At 39.0% G+C, this 20,081-nt stretch overlaps 1 protein-coding gene across 1 annotated transcript in view; it reads left to right on the forward strand.

Annotated features, from left to right (window-relative positions):
• The window catches only part of CA10 (carbonic anhydrase 10), an 840,788-nt gene that overhangs the window by 818,280 nt on the left and 2,427 nt on the right, over positions 1-20,081 (forward strand). The window contains exons 8-10 of the mRNA XM_025281290.3: positions 10,515-10,587; positions 16,460-16,614; positions 19,177-19,351. Of these exons, the coding sequence (XP_025137075.1) occupies positions 10,515-10,587; positions 16,460-16,614; positions 19,177-19,351 (403 nt within the window). The remainder of the gene's footprint in view (positions 1-10,514; positions 10,588-16,459; positions 16,615-19,176; positions 19,352-20,081) is intronic.

Here is a 20,081-nt window from a genome sequence, read left to right on the forward strand (position 1 = left end):
ACTAACAAAAATTAAAATAAAAATAATAAAAGCAGCAAGGGCAAAACAAGAAATAACATATCAGGGAATCCTAAGGTATCAGTTAATGTTTCAGCAGAAACTCCGCAACCCAGAAGGGAGTGGCAGGATATATTTAAAGTAATGAAAGGGTAAAACCTACAACCAAAATTACTCTATCTAGCAAGGATCTCATTCATATTCAAAAGAGAAATCAAAAGCTTCACAGATAAGCAAAAGCTGAGAGAATTCAGTACTAACAAACTAGCTTTATAAAAATTGCTGAAAAAACTTCTCTAGATGCTAAACACAAGAAAAGAAAAAAGAACTAAAAAAAAAACTAACCCAAGACAATTAAGTAAATGGCAAGAGAAACATACATATTGATAATTACCTTAAATGTAAGAGGGTTAAATGTGTCAGCAAAAAGACACAGATTGCTGAATGGATTCTAAAAAGAGTTCATATGTACTGTCCACAAGAAGTCCACTTCAGACCTAGGGACACATACAGACAGAAAATGAGGAGAATAAAAAATATATTCCATGCAAATATAAATAAAAAGAGAGGGGGAATACCAATAGTCATATCAGGAAAAAAAAAAAAGACTTTAAATTAACAACTGTTACAAGAGACAAGGAAGGGCACTACATAATGATCACGAGATCAACCCAAGAAGAAGATATAACACCTGTAACTATTTATGCACCTAATATAGGAGCACCTTAATACATAAAGGAAATGCTAACAGCCATAAAAAGGGAAATCAATAGTAACACAATAATAGTGGGGTACTTTAATATCCCAAGCATACCAATGGACTGATCATCCAGACAAAAAATTTAATAAGAAAACAAAGACCTTAAATGACACATTAAAACAGAGAATTAATTGATATTTTTAGGACATTACATGTAAAAGCAGCAGAATACACTTTTTTTTCTCAAGTGCACACAAAACTTTCTCCAGGATAGGTCATATATTAAGTAACAAAACAGTTCAGTTCAGTTCAGTTCAGTCACTCAGTCGTGTCCGACTCTTTGTGACCCCATGCATTGCAGCACGCCAGGCCTCCCTGTCCATCACCAACTCCCGGAGTTCACTCAAACTCATGTCCATCGAGTCAGTGATTCCATCCAGCCATCACACCCTCTGTTGTCCCCTTCTCCTCCTGCCCCCAATCTGTCCCAGCATCAGAGTCTTTTCCAATGAGTCAACTCTTCACATGAGGTGGCCAAAGTACTGGAGTTTCAGCTTTAGCATCATTCCTTCCAAAGAAATCCCAGGGCTGATCTCCTTCAAGTCTTGGTAAATATAAAAATTGAAATTGCATAAAGTATATTTTCCAACTACAGCACTATAAAATTAAATTTCAATTACAGGGGGAAAACAACAACAACAACAACAGTAAAAACCACAAACACATGGATACTAAATACTATGCTACTAAAGGGGACGACAGAGGATGAGATGGCTGGATGGCATCACTGACTAGATGGATGTGAGTCTGAGTGAACTCCGGGAGTTGGTGATGGACAGGGAGGTCTGGCGTGCTGCGATTCATGGGGTCGCAAAGAGTTGGACACAACTGAGCAACTGATCTGATCTGATCTGAAGTAGCCAAAAGATTACTGAGGAAATCAAAGAGAAATTCAAAAATACTTAGAAATAAATGACAATGAAAACACAACAACCTGAAACCTATATGATACAGCAAAAGCAATTCTAAGAGGGAAGTTAATAGAAATGCAATCCTACCTCAAGATTCAAGAATAATCTCAAATATACAACTTAACCTTACAACTAAAGCAACTAGAGAAAGAAGAAAAAGTTAGTAGGAGAAGAAAAAGTTATAAGGTCAGAGCAGAAATAAATGAAATAGAAATTAAGAAAACAATAGCAAATATCAATGAAACTAAAAGTTCATTGTTTGAGAAGATTTTTTTAAATAAATTGATCAACCTTAGCCAGATTCCCCAAGGGGAAAAAAAGGGAAGAGACTCAAATCAATAAAACTATAAATGAAAAAGGAGAGATTATTAAATAAAATTCAATCAATTAAATTAATACAACTGACACTGCAGAAATATAAAGGGTCATAAGGGACTACTACAAACAACTATATGCCAATAAAATGGGAAATCTGGAAGAAATTAACAAATTTTGTAAAAGGGAAAACCTCCCAAGATTGAACCAGAAAGAATCAGAAAATATTAACAGACCAATCACAAGTAATAAAAATGAAACTCTGATTAAAAATCTTTCAATAGACAAAAGTCCAGAACCAGATGGCTTCACAGATGAATCCTATCAAGCACTTAGAGATGAGCTAGTGCCTATTGTTCTCAAACTCTTCCAAAAATATTACAGAGAGAGGAACATTCCCACACTCATTCTACAAGGCCACTATCACCCTGATACCAAAACCAGACAAAGATATGCCAAAAAACAGCCCAATATTACCAATAAATATAGATGTGCTATTCCTCAACAAAATACTAGCAATCTGAATCCAACAATACATTAAGAGAATTATACACCATGATCAAGCAGGGTTTATCCAAGGGATGTAAGGATTCATCAGTATATGCAAATTGATCAATGTGCTAAAACTTATTAACAAACTGTAAAAGAAAAACCATATGCCACGTGATCATCTCAGTAGATGCAGAAAAAAACTTTTGGAAAATTCAACACCCATTTAGGATTAAAAAAAAATGTCTGCATAAAATGGATATAGAGGGAACATACTTCATCACAATAAAGGCTATATATGACAAAGGTCCTGCAAACAAACTCCTCAATGGTGAAAATTTGAAAGCATTTCCTCTAAGATCAGGAACCAGACAAGGGATTGTCCTCTCTCACCATTATTATTCAACATAATCTTGGAAGTATAATAGTCACAGCAATTAGAGAAGAAAAAGAAATAAAAAAGAATCCAAATTGAAAAAAAAAAAAAGGTAAAACTGTCATTGTTTGCAGATGACATGATACTATTCATAGAAAACCTAAAGATGCCACCAGAAAACTTTTAGAGCTAATCAACGAATTTTGTAATGTCACAAGAGACAGAATTAATACACAGAAATCTGAACCCCTATATGCCAACAATGGACCATCAAAGAGAAATCAAGAAAATAATCTCATTTACCATTGCAATAAAAACAATAAAATACCTAGGAATAAACCAGACTGGTTGCAAATAGGAAAAGGAGTACGTCAAGGCTGTATATTGTCACCCTGCTTATTTAACTGATATACAGAGTACATCATGAGAAACGCTGGGCTGGAAGAAGCACAAGCTGGAATCAAGATTGCTGGGAGAAATATCAATAACCTCAGATACGCAGATGACACCACCCTTATGGCAGAAAGTGAAGAGGAACTAAAGAGCCTCTTGATGAAGGTGAAAGAGGAGAGTGAAAAAGTTGGCTTAAACTCAACATTCAGAAAACGAAGATCATGGCATCTGGTCCCATCACTTCATGTGAAATAGATGGGGAAACAGTGGAAACAGTGTCAGACTTTATATTTTTGGGCTCCAAAATCACTACAGATGGTAACTGAAGCCATGAAGTTGAAAGACGCTTACTCCTTGGAAGAAAAGTTATAACCAACCTAGATAGCATACTGAAAAGCAGAGACATTACTTTGCCAACAAAGGTTCGTCTAGTCAAGGCTATGGTTTTTCCAGTGGTCATGTATGGATGTGAGAGTTGGACTGTAAAGAAAGCTGAGCGCCAAAGAATTGATGCTTTTGAACTGTGGTGTTGGAGAAGACTCTTGAGAGTCCCTTGGACTGCAAGGAGATCCAATCAGTCCATTCTGAAGATTCAAGAATAATCTCAAATATACAACTTAACCTTACAACTAAAGCAACTAGAGGAAGAAGAAAAAGTTAGTAGGAGGAAAAAAAGTTATAAGGTCAGAGCAGAAATAACAAGCAGTCCATTCTGAAGGAGATCAACCCTGGGATTTCTTTGGAAGGAATGATGCTAAAGCTGATTGGCCACCTCATGTGAAGAGTTGACTTATTGGAAAATACTCTGATGCTGGGAGGGATTGGGAGTAGGAGGAGAAGGGGATGACAGAGGATGAGATAGCTGGAAGGCATCCCTGACTCGATGGACATGAGTCTGAGTGAACTCCGGGAGCTGGTGATGGACAATGAGGCCTGGCGTGCTGCAATTCATGGGGTCACTAAGAGTCAGACACGACTGAGCGATTGAACTGAAGGAGGCCAAAGATCTGTATGCCGAAAACTATAAAATAAGATTAAAAAAATCAAAGATGACACAAACAAATGGAAAGATAGGTCATATCCTTGGATTCAAACAATCAATATTGTGAAAATGACTATATTACCCAAAGCAATCTACAGATTCAATGAAACTCCATCAAATCACTGATGGCATTTTTCACAGAACTTAGAACAGAAAATTATACAATTTGTATAGAAATACAAAAGGTCCTGAAAAGCCAAATCAATCTTGAGAAAGAAAAACAGAGCTGGGCAATCAGGCTCCCTGACTTCAGATTATAGACAAAGGTACAGTCATCAAGACAGTATGGTACTGGCATGAAAAACAGAAATGCAGATCAATAGAAGAGTATAAGAAAACCAGAGATAAACTCACACACCTATGAACCTTGTCACACACCTTATCTTTGACAAACGAGACAGGAGTATACAATGGAGAAAAGATAACCTCTTAAGAAATGGTGCCAGGGAAACTGGACAGGTACATGTGAAATAATAAAATCAGAACACTCTAACACCATGTACAAAAATAAACTCAAAATGATTTAAAGACCTAAAGGTAAGGTAGGATAATATAAATTCTTAGAGGAAAACATAGGCAGAATACTCTATGACATAAATTGCAGGAGGATCTTTTTTGAGCCACCTCCTAGAGTAATAAAAATAAAACAAAAATTAACAAATGGGACCTAATTAAACTTAAAAGCTTTGCATAGCAAAGGAAACCATAAACAAGATGAAAAGACAACTCTCAGAATTGGAGAAAATATTTGCAAATGGAACAACTGACAAAAGATTAATCTCTAAAATATAATTTATACATTCAATATAAAAAACTCAATTAAAAATTGGTCTGAAGACCTAAACAGATATTTATCCAAAAAATACATACAGATGGCCCACAAAGCCATGAAAAGATGCTTAGCATCACTAATTCCTAGAGAAATGTAAATCAAAACTACAATGATGTATCACCTCACACCAGCTAGCCTATCATTAAAAAAATCTACAAAAAAATTGTAAAGCAATTATCCTCCAATTAAAAATATATATTTTTTAATTATACAAACTGGAGAGAGTGTGGAGAAAAGTAAACCCTTTTGCTGTTGGTGTGAATGTAAATTGATACAGCCACAATGGAAAACCATATGGAGGTTCCTTAAAAAAAACTAAAAATAAAACTACCATATGACCCAGCAACACTACTACTGTTCTTATACCCAGACAAAGCCATAATTCAAAACGACACATGCACCCCAATGTTCATTGTAACACTATTTACAATAGCCATGGCATGAAATCAATCTAAATATCCATCAACAGAGGAATAGATATATATACACACAGACACACAATGGGATATTACTTAGCCATTAAAAGGAACAATACTGGGTCATTTGTAGAGACTATCATACCTAGATAGTGGACCTAGATAATGGACCTAGAGATTACCATCTAGATAATGGACCTAGAAACTATCATACAGAGTACAGTAAGACAGAAAGAGAAAAACCAAATATCATGTATTAACACATATATGTGGTATCCAGAAAAATGGTATACATGATCTTATTTGCAAAACAGAAATAGAGACACAAATATAGAATACAAATATATGGACACCAAGGTGAGAAGGAGGGGTTGGATGATTTGAGAAATTGGAATTGACATATATACGCTATTGTTACTATATATAAAATAGATAACTAATGAGGACCTACTGTATAGCTCAGGGAATGTTACTTAGTGAGTGCTCTGTTGTGACCTAAATGGGATAAGATCAGATCAATCACTCAGTCGTGTCCGACTCTTTGCGACCCCATGAATTTCAGCACGCCAGGCCTCCCTGTCCATCACCAACTCCCGGAGTTCACTCAGACTCACGTCCATCGAGTCAGTGATGCCATCCAGCCATCTCATCCTCTGTCGTCCCCTTCTCCTCCTGCCCCCAATCCCTCCCAGCATCAGACTTTTTCAAGGAGTCAACTCTTCGCATGAGGTGGCCAAAGTGCTGGAGTTTCAGCTTTAGCATCATTCCTTCCAAAGAAATCCCAGGGCTGATCTCCTTCAGAATGGACTGGTTGGATCTCCTTGAAGTCCAAGGGACTTTCAAGAGTCTTCTCCAACACCACAGTTCAAAAGCGTCAATTCTTTGGTGCTCAGCCTTCTTCACAGTCCAACTCTCACATCCATACATGACCACTGGAAAAACCATAGCCTTGACTAGACGAACCTTTCTTGGCAAAGTAATGTCTCTGCTTTTCAATATGCTATCTAGGTTGGTCATAACCTTCCTTCCAAGGAGTAGGCGTCTTTTAATTTCATGGCTGCAGTCACCATCTGCAGTGATCTTGGAGCCCAGAAAAATAAAGTCTGACACTGTTTCCACTGTTTCCCCATCTATTTCCCATGAAGTGGTGGGACCAGATGCCACGATCTTTGTTTTCTGAATGTTGAGTTTAAGCCAACTTTTTCACTCTCCTCTTTCACTTTCATCAAGAGGCTTTTGAGTTCCTCTTCACTTTCTGCCATAAGGGTGGTGTCATCTGCATATCTGAGGTTATTGATATTTCTCCCGGTAATCTTGATTCCAGTTTGTGTTTCTTCCAGTCCAGCGTTTCTCATGATGTACTCTGCATACAAGTTAAATAAACAGGGTGACAATATACAGCCTTGACGAACTCCTTTTCCTATTTGGAACCAGTCTGTTGTTCCATGTCCAGTTCTAACTCTTGCTTCCTGACCTAAATGGGAAGGAAATCCAAAAAAGAGGGGATATATGCATATGTATAGCTACTTCACTTTTCTATACAGTAGAAACTAATGCAATATTATAAAACAGATATACTCCAATAAAAATTAATTTTAAAAATGTTCTCCTACTCTTGGCCTGGGGATGTTCCTTGATTAGATTTCATTTCTGCTCCCTGAGATAATTAACTTGTTCACAATCCTCTGAATGCCTCAGCTCTTCCTGTAGGGTTTTCACCTCTTTGGGTAAGAAATATCTGTTATTATAATTCTGATTTCTATCCATAGAATGTTAGAAGTCCAGAAATCTTACTTCTATTTGAACTATTGCAATTCTTTTTATCCAAGCAGGTAGTTATTTTATTGGTATAATGGACTTTAAAACTTGATGAATTTTCTATGAATCTGATGCATATGTACTCTATATACATCCTAAAATTCAGTACTTCTGAAGTAATGAATTGCATCTAATTTCCCCCCACCTCCCCCAGGACAGGGCTTTCTCTACTCTGGTTGCAGCAAATTCCTGTAGGGAAAAAAATAATGTCCTTAGGATTATTAACAGCCTATTTGTCTTGCTGAGGACTCTTATATTTAGCTTAGAACTTTTAGAGATATTACAAAGGGTCTTCTGTACAAGTTCCTATAGATGAAAAATTTGCCAAATGTTCTATGTCATAACTTGGTTCACCATTTTTTTCAGTCTCTACTAACAGTTGCCTCATTATTTTCCAACCTCCATCTATAGCCTGAATTCAAAGCCAATATTAAGTATGTACAAATTATTATGAAAACAAAACCTAAAATGGGCAACACCCACTTTCAGATACCAGTTTTTACATCAATTAGCTTTTGCTGTTTTAATATTTGTTTTAAACAATAAACATTTCTAACTTAAAAAACAAAAAAAACAAACAAAAAAAAACTGTCCTTCCCAAAAAGGCAGGGGTGGGGGGGGGGGGGGTGTTGCAGTGTGGCAGTTCTAAAAGTTGGCAGTCATTGTGTAACTCCTTGGGAAGTTTTAGCCAAACCATTAGAGGAAGTGTCCCAGTCAGAACTTCGAATCTAATGACAGTCAATAGAAATTCAGCATTTGGCACTAGGGAGTTTTAACACAGCTCTCATGAAGACATTATCATCACACAGAATGGGCACAGGGGCAGCCCCAGACACCACTCCCTCTCCTTCTTCATGAGCATCATCTTTTACAACAGTCACTTTGCTCTGTCTGGTCATGCAGCCTCCTAACTTCCTCTCCCTCACCTGGGTCAGATTAAGCCTTTTTTTGTGGTCCCAGGAGAGCTGAACCCTGGATATGCTGCTGCCACTGACCACCAATCCCACCTCCTTTAGCTTGTCACTGGCAAATATAGAAAAGGGCTTTTGACCAGGTAAGTATGATGTTAGGCTTTCTTAATCCCTAATAAAACTTCCCAAAGGAAATTGGTCTTGGTACAGATAGATCCTTCCAATCCCTGTTCTATACCTCTTGGCATCATCACAGACCCTGTTATAATAAATAGTAGATTACTAAATGCAAGGCACTGAGACATGTACTTTACATACATATTTTATCATTTAACCCTAATAATAAACCTGTGGAGTGGACATCAGTGTCCCTAAGGAAAATGAGGAAAATGGTACAAATAATTTTTGACATTACATCCTCATTCATGTAGCTCATAATAGTACATTCAGGAAAGGATCCCAAGTCTTTCTTGACTTTAATATCGACACTAATGACCTTGTTCACATAAAGCTGGAAGGGAGAAAACAGAAAACAACATTTAAAAAATTTCCCCTACATTCCCATGCTGCCCACAAACATAGGACAAATATCTATATCCCTCAACCAGCCACAATTACGACATTGATAACTTCTTGTTGTGTTCAACCTGGGACATACTTACTCTTATGCAGCCTGAAGGCATTTCACAATATTAGGCAATGCATATCCAAGGGCTCACATCTCCTGTAGATTTCCCAAATCTAGGCCTTCTGTAAGTAACTCTCATGACCAACACGGACTGCCCAACAGTTCTTGACCTTTGGTGAGTGCCTCAGCCTCGGCCACTGACATTGTCTCACTTTGCTCAAAGTTTTTGAGTCAGTGAATGTCATCCTGGCAATGCGGGCACATTACAGCTTACAGGGTGATTGATTTGCCAGAAGTGAGCCTACTAACTGAAAACTACTGGAATGTTTCACAGGCTTCTGTAGAAACACTCATTCCACTTAGATTACTGACACAGGTCCTGATTGTTGCCCTGTGGGTTACTGAGAGGAACTTATGCCCCAGATCCTGCGATCAGTAAAAGGATTGTCCCTAGCTCCTGCATCTTCTCAGGACAGTTTGGCTCTTAGGGATGCTTCCAGTCTTTCCCTGAGCAAACCTGAAACTTTCAGGCTGGATCTCAAAATAAGCTACAGCATTTCTATCTTTGTCCAACATAATCAACTCCAAGATGCTCCACAGTGAATCATCCAAGCTGTGACTTGCCATTCACTTATTCCCAAACTGATTATGCATGGGACACAAGCCAAACTTTTCTGGGCACTGATACCTAGAAATGACATGAACAAAGCCTCTGGCACTCTTCCCCTCCTCCTGATCTTTCTACCTCCCCTTCCCAGTTCCCTGCAAGGTAAGCAGTAACAGAAATTGAGAAGCCCCATATCTACATCCGCTGAACCCTTGAGATGTCAACCGACCAAAATCTGCGTCATAAAAGGGTTGGAATAGTTTGTTAAAATAAGAGATTTGTTTATCTGTAGGTTTCACTTATCTCTGTCCCCTACTAATCCCCCACCTTTCCTATAACCACAGGGAGCAGAGATTTGGCTATGATTGCTTCTCAGTCACACACCATTAACTTCCAATTTAAGTGCATATATACCAAGTACATATTTTATCCTCTCACCCACATAGTCAGCACACTAAAGTCCACAAATTGTCTGTGTGCATTTTGGAAAATTTTCAATTATTTTCAATCAGCTCAAAAGGGTCTAGTCCTAATGTTAGCTCCGCCCAGACTCACCAGGTACCAGGGACCCAAGACACTCAATTAAAGGACATAGCAGATTCCTTACCTAACAGGACAATCTATTTTTTGACTCTCCTTTCATGGGTTGCATCAGAACAAATACTCTTGGCACTCTTTCTGTTTCTCTTTGTACTTGGATAACTATCCCCTTCCTAATATGTCACTCCCTACTCTCTACTAAAATCCTCTGATGGTTCCCTATTCCTAGAAAATAAACTTTAAATGCCCTAATATGACATTCAAAACCTGGCATGAGCTATCCCCTGCCTACCTCTCTATCTTTACCTCCCATCCTTCCTCCGTTCTCTCATTTTCACGTACCCTGAAATGCTTCCCTAAGAATGACTAGTTGTCCCATGTCTATGTGTGCGCAATATGTTTTCCCTCACCTTTTCTCCTTTTCCACCGAAGTTAACTTCTGCCTACCTTTTACTAATATTTTCTTTCCCCCCCCCTAGGTTTCTGATTCATCAAACCCATTTCTTAATCGAATGCTCAACAGAGATACTATCACAAGAATAACATATAAAAGTAAGTTTGGCTGAATTTTCTATATAGCAACTATTCTATAAAGGTTAGTCCTGTTTGAAGGCAGAAAGCCAGAACTAATGATCTCCAAGGGCCTCTTTCAGTTTCATGATCATTCAATTCTGTAGAAAATCACTCTGAAGAGTCAGGATTGGCTAAGAAACAACTCATTTCAAGCAGAAACCCCCAGAGTGCCTTTTTCATCCATTCCTGTCCAAAGAAATAATGATTATGATGATGATGGTCATCATTATCCTATGGATTGGTAATGAGCTGGGAGACTCTACTAGCTGACGGACTCCAACATATCAGCTGGCCACATTTAGGGTTTTGCCAATTATGTGATTGAGAAAGCATTCACCAGGTGGTTTGATCCAACTTCAACACATTCCAAGGCCCTCAGCTGGACCACATCTCCCCCTCTGTGTCACTGGGTCTCCCTTTCAGGTTAGACAGGGTGGCATTTTTCTTCATTTCCATGTGTGACACAATGAGCTATAGAATTCTGCCCAATTTCCTTGGGTTTCTAGAGTGTATAATTCCCTGAATCTGTAAGCAGAAAAGAGATAATGGTGCAAAGTTGAAAAGAGTAGAGTGGAAAGGATGCCACTGTCTTCTGCAGCAATCTTAGAGGTTGCAGGACTTGGTGAAAGTTAAGGAAATACTACACACAAAGGGATTAAAGAAAATAACAGGAAAAAGTTTAACTAATTAGAAGTGAGCAGGAAAGTGGGATTTTGTCCTTAAGCAAAGAGCTTCCTCACTTTGTTCCTTCCTTTGTAAAGAAGTTGAAATTCAGTTTCTAAGGTCCTTCTAAATCTAGGATTTTAAATCTGATTTTTGCAAAAGAGAAAATCAGTACACAAACATTCTAACACCCCACATCCCTTTGGCTTGTCCTCACTTGGTGTAGGACACTGCTATGGATGGTGATGTGGAAAGACAAAGTGAATGCCTTACAGATCTCACCTAGGACTGCTGGAGGAAGAGTGTGGAGAATCCTTCTCTTTTTCAATTACTCATCAATTCAGCAAGTATTTCTTTCATGCCTGCCCCATGACAGCACCAAGTGAAGCTCTTGGGATATAAAGATGGGCCAGACACCAGCCCTCCACACAGAACACCCCCCTATGAAGAGTTTGGGAATGCTGGGAACCCTGGATAATCAGCCAGAAGAATTATCTCCAAAACCATCCCAGTCTTCCTCATAAGTACCCATAGAGTCCTTTAAGCTCAAACTTAGATTGCTTAGCAAAGGGAGATATTTCTGTGTTGGGTTGCAAATACATTTTATAACCGCTCATAAAGATTATTAGTTTTTTAACTTTTTTGCTGAAAGAGCATAAAATTAAATAAAATGCTTTCAAATATCTTGAATTTGCAGTTTAGAGACCATGAAAAGCCATCAAATTACATTTTAAAGCCCAACACACCATCTAAGAGATTGCCAGCTGCAGTCAACCATTAGTCAAACTTTGCACCCCACCCCACCTCATAGCTCTAGGCTGATTAATGTTAAGTGATGTGGCTGCTTCCAAAGATAAAACCAGTCATACGGGTTTGCTCTATGGGAAGGTGGCCTTTCACGTGAACAATGAGTCTCTCACTCTTTAGTCAGGGAGACAGACATATAATGGTGTTTCTTAAAGATTTGTGTAATAAGCACAATGTATTAAAAATAGGAACAGAACTCTTGGGATCATAGAAAATCTGCCTAAAATTCATGGCAGATTTTAAAATAGGGATTGCTATTCAAGTAAGTACTAAATAGATGAACAACCATTGTGAGGAAAGAAAGAAGGAAAGAGAGGGAGGGAGGAATAGAGGAAAGAAGGGAGAGGAAAGGGGAGGGAGGGAAGAAGGGAGGGAGAGAAAGAAGGAGAGGGAAAGGAAGGAAAGAAAGAGGGAAGGAGAGAGTGAAGGACATTCCAAACAGCATACACAAATGCAAGGAGAGGACTTAAAGGACTCTGAAAAGTTCAAAGACAAGAAATTTGCCTTCATCAGCTCTTCCTCTGCATGGACAAGTGAGAATAACCTAGACACTTCAATGCCTAGGACATGTGGCTGAAAGGGATGGATTTTCTCAGTAGGAAAATGCCAACACTCTTCTTTCTAGCTAATCACCTAGAGGCAGCCAGCCTGTGGAAATTTGTCCAAACAAGGGAGCAACAAGGAAGTTTCTGAAACAGGAGTCATGCCTGAGGACACAGCCAGTGGGTGGGAAACATAAGCCTGAGAAGTCCCTCCAGGGTCTTTGCAGGAGACACGAGGTTATGCTGGCATTTTCCCATGAACTCTCGTAGACAATACCTCCTGCTCCGGGGCACCTACCAGAGTCCTCTGCTTTCATTCTTTTAAGCAAGCAAGAAAAAAATGAATCCCCCCAGCTACTATCCAACCACAATACTTAGGAACACCTGACCTTGGCCCCTGACCACCCTCACAACCAACCCATTCTTCTGCTGCTACCCAGAATTAGACTCCAGTGTAGCTTCAATCTGCCACACTCACTCATATGTGTACACACTCTGCTAACTGCGTCAGCATCAGGAACATGGAAGTAATGCTAGCTAAGCATTTTCCACACTCTAGGCTCTCTGCTAGAGCTTCACATGCATCATCTCACCTGGTGCTTACATAGTCCTATTCCCAAAATAGGTATTAATAGCTATCCCAGTTTACAGATGAGGAAAACAAAGCTCTGAGAAGTGAGGCCCTCTGTCAATGATACACATTTAGTGAGTGGCTCTATTAGTCAGCAAATTCTGTGTAATGAACAAGCATTCAACAATAGGCATTGATTTCTCACTGCTGCATCTGTGGATTGGTTGGTGACTTAGTAAATCTGCAGGTCAGATAAGGTCAGATAACATGGCCTTCTTTTGTCTAGGATCAAGTACTTCTCATGTTGGGGATCAGAAATGCATGATGTTGTTTTAGGTCTAGTCTTGAAACTCACACACTGTCACTTCTATCCACTGTTCACTGTTCAAAGCAAGTCACACGGCCAAACCCAACATCAAAGTGCTCCCATGGATTTGGGTCTGGGAAGGGAATGAACATTTCCTGAACAATAGTTTACTCATCCATAGTGGGATAGAAAGGATTTAACATAGGTCATCCCAGGGATGTTCGTAGGCTCTTTCTGTCCTATTGTCTTCCTCCCTAATGGGCAAGGAAAGCTTAACTCTGAGGTCTTAAAACTAGTTGTATCGCTAATACTCTCACATTACATGAAGCTTTTCAGCTTGTTCTCTTAATCCCAAATTTAGTTCAGTCTGAAGAGAATTATTTTTTGCCTTTTGCCAATGTTTCCACTTTGGAAGGGTCATAAACTAAGCACAGAACTTGTGGGTAATTTGAAATTTCAGTCTCATAGCATCCTAAGCTCCCTGAAACTCCTGCTTCTCCTTTGGCATGGGACTACTGGTGAAATCATTGTCATTCAAAGGAAGACAGTGGCATCACCATTATTGGGTACATACTGAAACCAGAGGAGACATAGAGATTAATGCTAAATGGGGTCAATCTTCCCCATTAGTCTTTCCTTTGGGGATGTTTCATAATGAAAAGTCAATCTAAGACTCTGAGCAGAGAGTGATGTGATCTCCTGACAAAAGGATCACTCCATTTGCTTGGATAAAACATATTCATGGGTGAGAAGGGAATCAGAAGTTTCAAATATGTTAAGCTTGAGATGGGCCTCAAAGAAGAAGTATAGAGTAGGCAGCTGTATATATGAGTGTGGATTTCAAGAGAGATAACTACAGATATAAATGTGGAAGTAACTTGGATCCAGATAGCATTTAAACCTGGGTGAGATCATGGCAGAGAATAAATAGAGAAGAGAGAAACATATCCTCATTTTTTTTTTTTGCTTTTTTAAAAATATAAATTTATTCATTTTAATTGGAGACTAATTACTTTACAATATTGTATTGGTTTTTGGACACTGTGGGAGAGGGCGAAGGTGGGATGATTTGGGAGAATGGCATTGAAACATGTATAATATCATATATGAAACAAATCGCCAGTTCAGGTTCCATGCAGGATACAAGATGCTTGGGGCTGGTGCACTGGGATGACCCAGAGGGATGGCACAGGGAGGGAGGTGGGAGGGGGTTTTAGGATGGGGAACTCGTGTACACCTGTGGCGGATTCATATTGATATCCTCATTTTTTAAAGAACAGCTCATATCCCCATGATCTAACATTGTGAATCATTTCTAAAGATAGTTTTAAATTCTACCCTGGAAGAGGCTCTTGCATATCTGTCTCATCAACTGGTTCAAGAGGTGTAAAGAGGGAGGAGTTAGCATGGAATCATGGGGTAAAATCACCACAAAATGGCAGCCAGTACTCACATTGTCCATTTGCTTGATTTGAACATACATTAGATGACTAGGGAGAAAAAAGGAATTGTGCAAAATCATTCTGTTCAGCCAGCTGAGAAAATCAATGCCAGTAATCCATAAAAGGAGGAAACAGAAGAATATTGCCAAAAGGACTGTGAATTTTGCTAGTAAATGCTATACTATATAGGACTATACTGCTACTCTATACTTATAGGAATCAATATGTTCTGGTGAAGAGATATAGAACTAAGCAGACCTCGGCACCTAGCTCTACCATATCTTTACTGTATAACTTTGGCAAGTTTCTTAACCTCTTTGAGGTAATTTCCTCATCAATAAAATGAGGATACTAATACTGATATTGAGAGAGTTGAGATGAGGGTTAAATAAGGTAATAAGTCTGGTGCCTGGAAAAAGACTGGTATAAACAAGGTGCTTAATAACATGTGTTTCTCTATTATCCCTAGGTATGTTTTGGTCAAATCTAGCTTCTTGGGAGGTGAGAGAAAGGTCAATATAATACTAAATACAATTATCTTCAAGGTGAATACAACACAGGGCACATAAGCAACATAGCTTGTTTACTTAAATGAACTCCAGCTTCTGTGTGGGACCCATCCAATGCATGGTAATAGTCTAGTGAGCTTCTACTTTCCTTGAAAGTTTGGATTTCATATGTCTGACCAAATCTTATAGCACACTCTCACTAAACCAGACTGACAATGGAAAAAAAAAAAAAAAAAAAACCAGCCTAAATTAATTTCAGGCTGACTTTGGAAAGTCTTTCAAAGAAAATCTACACAGCAGCAGAATCTGGGATATCAGCACAACAGTGTTTTGGAAGCAGATTGTTACCCTTCTACATGGGTTAAATCCATAAACATAGCCTCTTGATTCTGGCCTTCCCTCTCTACCCCAACACACACAGACACACACCCCCAACCCCTGTCCTCAAATGTGTATGCAACACAGAGGCTGATTATAGTTCCAGAAAAACCTTAATTTTTTTTTCTTTACTCTAGAACCATGCCTGGAATGCCCCTCATTCTGTAGTCTCCTTCAGTCCCTCCTCCCCATCACCCTTAATAAAATAAAATACAATAATAGCAGCACGCTAAAGTACCCAATATGGTCAAAGTGCAAGCTTGGTTAAACAAATCACATTAACCTTTAATAAGGATGTGCTGAATGCTTCCTTTTCTTATTCATTACATTCAACTTCATATTGTATGGCCAAGCCACCATCAGAGGAAGCATTATTAAGTGCAAATTTTATCATGCCATTCCTCTGCCTAAAACATTTTGGTGGCTCCATATTGCCATGACTAGTACTAGAGCAAAAAATAAACATATTTTTTGTTTAAAATGATTATATTTGGGGGACTGTTTGTTCCTGCAGCCTATCCTGACAGTCTACTGGAATCTGAAAAGGACTATATATATATATATATATATAATCAGTAATAACCAACACTTCCTCAAGAGTCCTAATTCTTAAGTCTTATTTTATTCTTCAGATGATGCATATTTACTACAAGGACTTAATATAGAAGAACTATATCCAGAGACCTCTAGTTTCATTACTTATGATGGGTCCATGACTATCCCACCCTGCTATGAGACGGCAAACTGGATAATAATGAACAAACCTGTCTATATAACCAGGATGCAGGTGAGTTTCTCTGTGGTCTTTTAGCTAGTGGGGAAGATGATGTGAAGACTGGCTGGGTTTTTGGAGTGCTTATTGTAATTATTTGCCTCGACTGCTTTAACAAAATACCACAAATTTGGTGGCTTAAACTGAAACATATTACCTCACAGTTCTGGAAGCTCTAAGTCCAAGATCATGCTGTCTGCCGAGACATTTCCTTCAGATGAAGTAAGGAAGAGTTTGTTCTATACTTATCTCCTGGTTTCTGGCAGTTTTCTGAAAAGCTTTGGTATTCCTTAGCTTATAGAAGCATCACCTCAATCTCCCTTTATCTTTACATGGCATTCTCCCAATGTCTGTGTCTCTTTGTCCAAATCCCCCTTAATAAGAACATCAGTCAAACGGGATTAGGGTCTACCCCAATTAGTCATTAGATTAGGGCCCACTTCAATAACCTCATTTAATTACATCTATAATGATCCTCAAAATTCAAAAAACAAAGATCATAGCATCCCATCCCATCACTTCATGGGGAAACAGTGAAAGACTTTATATTCTTGGGCTTCAAAATCACTGCAGATGGTGACTGCACCTGTGAAATTAAAAGATGTTTGCTCCTTGGGAGAAAAGCTATGGCAAATCTAGACAGCATATTAAAAACCAGAGATATTACTTTGCTGACAAAGGACCATATAGTCAAAGCTATGGTTTTTCCAGCAGTCAGCATGGATGTGAGAGTTGGACCATAAAGAAGGCTGAGTGTCGAATAATTGATGCTTTTGACTGTGGTGTTTAAGAAGACTCTTGAGAGTCCCTTTTACTGCGAGGAGATCACACCAGTCAATCCTAAAGGAAATAAATCCTGAATATTTATTAGAAGGACTGATGCTGAAGCTGAAGCTCCAATACTTTGGCCACCTGATGCAAAGAACTGACTCATTGGAACAGACCCTGATGCTGGGAAAGATTGAAGGCAGGAGAAGGGGACGACAGAGGATGAGATGGTTGAATGGCATCACCAACTCAATGGACATGAATTTGAGCAGTCTCTGAGAGATGGTAAAGGACAGATAAGTCTGGTGTGCTGCAGTCCATGGGGTTGTGAATAGTTGAAGACAACTGAGTGATTGAACAGCCTAAGGACCCTATTTCCCAATCAGGTCATATTCTGAGGTACTGAGGGTTAGGGCTTTAACATTTGCATCTGTGGGGTAGACAATTCAGCTCATCACACCTATGTTTAAGGAATTAGTATCTGGAAAGACTGAACTTGAAATAATTATAGATGTGCCCTACCTGCCTGAGTGAGAAAGGAATAAGGGTTAGTTTCCAAAGTGTGCTCCACCAACTCTAGTATTCAAAAAGCAGATGAGCAAAATGGATGATATTGTTGAATATGTTTGAAAAAACTGTACCTAAAAAGAGCCAAATCACTTTCATTGCTGGGAGACTTCTTAGGGTCTTTAGAATGATAATATATGTCTATCTCCAAGAGGAGGCAATACGATGTGTAGCATTTCATAAGCATATTTGAATGTAGGATTTTTTAAAGCTTCCCACAATATTCCTTGTTGGGCTAGCTAGCATTTCTCAAAACTGGATGGGAATCAGGAAACCTGGCTTCTGAGATCAGCTTTGTTAATGGATCATTACGTACTTCTAAGCCTGTGGCCCCACTTCTGTGAAGTGAATTCTCTTCTTTATAATGAGGGGGTAAATTACATTAGTCTATCCTGTGGTTGTGAGGGTCTATAAAAGCTCAGAGGAAACACAAGCAAAGGAAGCAAAACCAAACTCCTTTATAGGACATGTACTCACAACCTGACAACTCTTTGAACAATTTTAAGTGCCTGATGCTATCTGTATTTATTGGGATATTTTAGTGACAAGCAAACCCTTTGGGATAACTTGAACTTAGAAAAAGGATTTACTCATGACATCCTGGGTCATCTTATGGAATTTAAGATCAGAAATTGATGTCAAGAATTCACTGGAATCAAAACTGCAGAAGCCCTTTCACTCTGCACTCTCCTGCCCCCTCCTGCACCATGGTTCATCCTCCTCTATGCTAGAGAGTTTTCTTTAGTTTCCCAGTCCTGGGTGGAACATGGCTGAAAGCATTTTAATCCAGCTCTTGGTCCTGATAGTCACAGAAAAATAACTTAATTAATCCAACTTAGTTTAGCTGTGACTCCTGTACCAGTCACTATAGTTTTGATAATACTCATATCAGAAAATAATTCCCTTAATTACTCACCTTCAGGGTCTGAGAGTGAGAAGAGTCTCTGGAGAATACCCATTTGGGTTTTCTCCTTTGACAGTGTGTCATAGGACAGAAAATAATCACTGGCTTGTCCAGAGGCACACCAGGAACAAGTGAGCTTAAAGTAAGGCTCTTTCCAAGCATGGAGACATCAGTGGGTTGTGCCCACTGAACCCATGGGTCAGGGTCTGTGGAAGGCTAAGGTACACTTTCCTAGACAGCTGGCACTACCCAGGCTGGCCATGGTCTATGTAGTCTTACTTCTTCCGTACTACATGTAAGAGGATTGGTGGATCTCACAGCTGTTTCTCTCCCCTCAGATGCATTCCTTACGCCTGCTCAGCCAGAATCAACCATCTCAGATCTTTCTGAGCATGAGTGACAATTTCAGGCCTGTCCAGTCACTCAACAACCGCTGCATCCGCACCAACATCAACTTCAGTTTACAGGGGAAGGACTGTCCAAACAATCGGGCCCAGAAGCTTCAGTATAGAGGTGAGTTCAGAGGGCAGTAGACACAAGTCACTCTAGTCTTCTTACTTAAACCTACTCTGAAAGGTTTTGAACTATCTCTCTTTATAGGAATCATGATTGTAAATGATATTTTCATGGTGCTTTTCTATTGAAAAATTTTTATGTCATAATCAGAAACACAGATCAAATCTTTAAACCTTGTCTAGTACAGACAAGATAGCATTTTTATCACCATTTTACAGAAGAACCCAGAGAAGCTGATTTCCCCAAAGTTATGTGTTAAAATAGGACAACTAGAAGCACTGAAACTTTTAGTTATATACAAATAGATCCCTTTTCCCCTAGAAGGTGAGCAAATAACTCTAGATACCAGGTGGTTAGGGCCCAATGAGATATGTGTCTGAACACATCTTTTTCCAGTGCTTTGTGTCTAGAAGTGATTAGAATTCCTACTAAAGGGGGTATTCAGGGTGCCTCCCACCTTCTGTAACCCACATCCAACCCACTCTCTTCCCCTCTACACACTAAGTATCTATTGAACATTGTTGTAAAACCCCAATATGGAAAGGAAAGTGGAGATGAGTCATGGAGATGTCTTCAACCAGGAGATAGGACATCAGAGTTCCAGGCCTGGTTCTGACACTAACAAGTCAAATCATTTACCTCTCTAGCCCTGGCTCCCATGACAGTCTTTATACCAGCTACATCATGATTTGTTGTGAGGAGAAAATGAGAGGCTGGATAGGGAAGT

This window comes from Bubalus bubalis, chromosome 3 (genome assembly GCF_019923935.1).
Source record: "Bubalus bubalis isolate 160015118507 breed Murrah chromosome 3, NDDB_SH_1, whole genome shotgun sequence".
In the NCBI taxonomy this organism is placed as follows: domain Eukaryota; kingdom Metazoa; phylum Chordata; class Mammalia; order Artiodactyla; family Bovidae; genus Bubalus; species Bubalus bubalis.